This window comes from Sinocyclocheilus anshuiensis, unplaced genomic scaffold (assembly GCF_001515605.1).
Source record: "Sinocyclocheilus anshuiensis isolate Anshui unplaced genomic scaffold, SAMN03320099.WGS_v1.1 scaffold1126, whole genome shotgun sequence".
NCBI lineage: Eukaryota > Metazoa > Chordata > Actinopteri > Cypriniformes > Cyprinidae > Sinocyclocheilus > Sinocyclocheilus anshuiensis.
The window spans coordinates 285498-289137 of NW_015537997.1; the positions used below are offsets into that span (position 1 = coordinate 285498).

Below are 3640 nucleotides of genomic sequence, written 5' to 3' on the forward strand. Positions count from 1 at the left end.
AAATATACTCTTTGTGATTGGTTTTCGGTCCTTTGTATTAAACTATACATACATGCATGATGCTGTTTTGTTTCCAATTGTTTAAGCAACTTTATTAATTATATAAGGTTTATAAACATTATTGTAAACATTATGCACTTTTTTCAAAGATAGTTGTAGTAGTAGTAATTATTTTATTATGCTTTGAAGAAACGTGCATAATATGTTGCTCGATGCGCCCTCTTGTGGCCTCGGGAGAGAAGCCAAAAGCTTTTTTCCCCCCTAAATGAAATTATGCCTTTTAAATTTGAATATAATTCGAATATTGATAATATTTAAGTAAAAAAATTGAATGTAGTTTTTCAGCCACTTTGACAGCCCTACAGTACATTACATAACTCAATAAAGTAGCTTGGCATGCAGATGTGAGGGAAGTCGGTTCAACTTACCGATGACTCACTGTCCCGTATCAGAAAGTCCCCTTCCACTCCTCTCTCATTAAGTGCACACTCAGCTTGGTGCCGTGTCACGTTACCGTAGTACCAGTCCTTTCCAGCAAATTTGCCTGTACGTGACGGAACTGTGTGACTGATGTGAGGAGAGCCATGACTTGACCCTAAGCCCTTCGCAATTGGCCCATCACTGAGCACTACAACATAGTTCTTGGGCACAAGACCGACCATGCCTCGACTGTTTTTACACCTCCACCACTCTGGGTCATTCTCTGGCTTTTCCAAAACTTCCATCGTCTCACCCTTCTCAAAGTTCAGTTCCTCTTCTGTGACTGAGCTGAAGGGGTACAGGGTCTGGACCACATGCAGAACGGAGCTCCCGGAGCTTCCCGGCCGGCCATTGGCCATCGCCGCCCCTTGCCCTACCTTCAAGGACCGGAAGCCCCCCAACGAGTCCCCAAAGACCCCATCGTGGTCTGCGTATCCCACCTCCTCTTGGACGTAATTGGATGGGAACCAACCGACACGGCCGGCATGGCTACCCCTCCACCAGCCGTCGCTGCACTTCTCCATGACTGCCACCCTTTCCCCTTTAATGAGGTTGAGTTCATCTTCACGCTCAGCTGCGTAAGAAAACTTCACCAGTGCAGGAATGTTCAGGTCATAGATCCGCTCAGCCCCGCCCACTCCACCCCCTCCTGCGCTACCATTGGATGGGTACTCTGCCTCTGTGCTGGGTGTGGGAGATGGATCACGAGCACTAGTCTTCCTTTTCATTTTTCCCAGGCCTAAGAGGAATAGAGAGACGCAAAACAAGTAAGGAAGTAGAAATCTGGAAGAAAGCTGTCAAAACAGAGTCGTGACAGATCATTACACCAATGAATCATTAAATCAATTAATAATAATTTAATTTAATAATGTATGCATTTAGCAGACGCTTTTATCCAAAGCGACTTACAGTGCATTCAGGTTATACATTTTTTACCAGTATGTGTGTTCCCTGGGAATCGAACCCACAACCTTTTGCGCTGCTAACGCAATGCTCTACGACTGAGCCACAGGAACATTGTCATTTAACAAGAGCTTTTACCAATGCTAATAGCTGACATTGTGACACTGACATTTATGAAATTGTTCATTTAACTTTCCTTGAACATCTGCATTCTTCTGCCAATGCAAAGGCATAACAATCACAAAATACTCACACCAAATCAGAAAATATATTATGAATACATTTTCAATATTAAATCCATAGTGCCATGGCACAACACATTAGTTTTCACAGAGTTGTGAGTTTGTAGTCTGAAAGGAATGTGAGGAGAGAAAAAGACTGGGTACCACAACATAATACACAGACAAGAAACAGATGACATGCCTTTCCATTGGAATGTACTCGCTGATTGCACATGCAGCAACAAACATACAGTGTGACCAGAATGACCCTTCGTGAAGGCTTTAGTTATTTATTTTTTACATTTATTGGTTTAATGCCAAATGCCAAAGAGGACAAATTTGGTGATGCAAGTGGCACAGAAATCACACACTTCTGCTTTAAATTCCCTTATGTTCCCTGATGTTTTAAAGCATTACATTTTCTCCTACTATAGAAAATTGCCACCACTTCTGGGCAAATAGAAGCTGATCTACTCAAGGCTAGTGATCTGACAGAGCAGACTGTGTTAGAGGCCAAGAAAGTAAACACTTGAGTCCTAAGGGTGCATTGGAAACCGTGGAAGAAAAGAGAGATTAAGGATGGAAGACTTTCAAATTCAGCTTTAAAGAGAGATGGGATTACTCTGATCTGGTTATCTAACAAAAGAACAAGTAACCTAAGAAACAGACAACGGTTTGAGCACAGAAACTTCTGTCTCATAAACACACAGACATATACTTACACCACTAGTAGAAAAATGATTCTTTATAAGTTTAAAAAACAAAAACCAGGGAACGAGTCAAAAACTGTTTTAGGTAAACCAGATCAGTACACATGTCATTGTCCAAACACTCCAATTTTGCTCTGCATGTAAGCCTTTACCAGCATTCTGGTGGCTTATTCAATGTGTGCATGTCTTCTGCATGTATTGATGACAAAACCAGAGAAAAACCTTATGGTTTCAAAATCTTGTTGAGTTTTTATAATGAGCTGATTTTTGACAGTTACCAGCATTTTGTTGTACGTGTAAACACCTTCATTCTCTAAATGCCAGTGAAACAGACAGGTACCCTGCCATATCCTAAGTAGGTTTGCATCTCAGTGTCTTGACAGGTAGCCAAAAATAAGCCCTCTCACTTGTTCCCAGGTAACAGAGGAGATCTGCCACTGCCAATGTTCCTGCCTCCTGTACTGATCCCATGTGGCCACGTACAGCACACAATCAGAAGCTTTATGTGTGCATATTCACGCTCTGTGTGCCGTCACTGCTAACAGAGTACACAGAAAGTGTAGTGAGGTGTGGAAATCGAGCTGAGGCCTGGTAATTCCACGCAGACTCCAAACCCCAGCTCTCTATGAGCAACTCAAGCACAATGGGCCTCCCAGGCAACAGGGGCAGTATGCTGGAGCTACTTCATACTGATGACTAGGCATGGGCCGATTACCGGTTTCAAGGTATACCGCCATTTGAAAACTTCACAGTTTCAAAACCGCTAAAATTTTCCTTTATACCGTTCCTGCGGTATGCACTGTTTTTCATGTCTCCTCAAAGACTGAAAGTGTAGGAATCTCTCAGGTTGAGTGCACTGTAGAGAGTAACACGGCCCCTCCCCCTCCTGTTGGTGCGAGCGAGCGGTCAGTCACGTGTGTGTATGACGGCCGAAGGAGCTTCCTCTGGAACTTATGCGATTGGCAACCGGCCATTTATTGTTTTATTGCAGCCGATCTCTGTTCTGGACTTGCACAACTGCGTTGCAATGCATATCATTTTCCAAATGTCGTTTATGTGAAAATGTGAAGTCTGTAAACACCCGTTAACAGAGGCCAGAGACGCTGAAGACGGACTCACAGAGAAAAATACTGTAGCAGGCAGATCACTCACTGTTCATGATGCACGAACTATTGGAAGAAAATCCTCAATATTGATTTGGGGGTTTATATGAATGTTTCTGAGGGGAACTGACTGTCTTCAGAAAAGTTTACGTGGTATTATCTTTTCATCTCGTCTCTGTATAGGTCATATTAAAGCAGTGTTTCAGCACACCGCTGCTTTGTT

At 42.9% G+C, this 3640-nt stretch overlaps 1 protein-coding gene across 1 annotated transcript in view; it reads right to left on the minus strand.

Moving 5' to 3' along the window:
• LOC107676443 (cytoplasmic protein NCK2-like) overlaps positions 1-3640 on the minus strand; it is an 83248-nt gene that overhangs the window by 3041 nt on the left and 76567 nt on the right. The window contains exon 3 of the mRNA XM_016470991.1: positions 429-1219. Coding sequence (XP_016326477.1) covers positions 429-1219 — 791 coding nt within the window. The remainder of the gene's footprint in view (positions 1-428; positions 1220-3640) is intronic.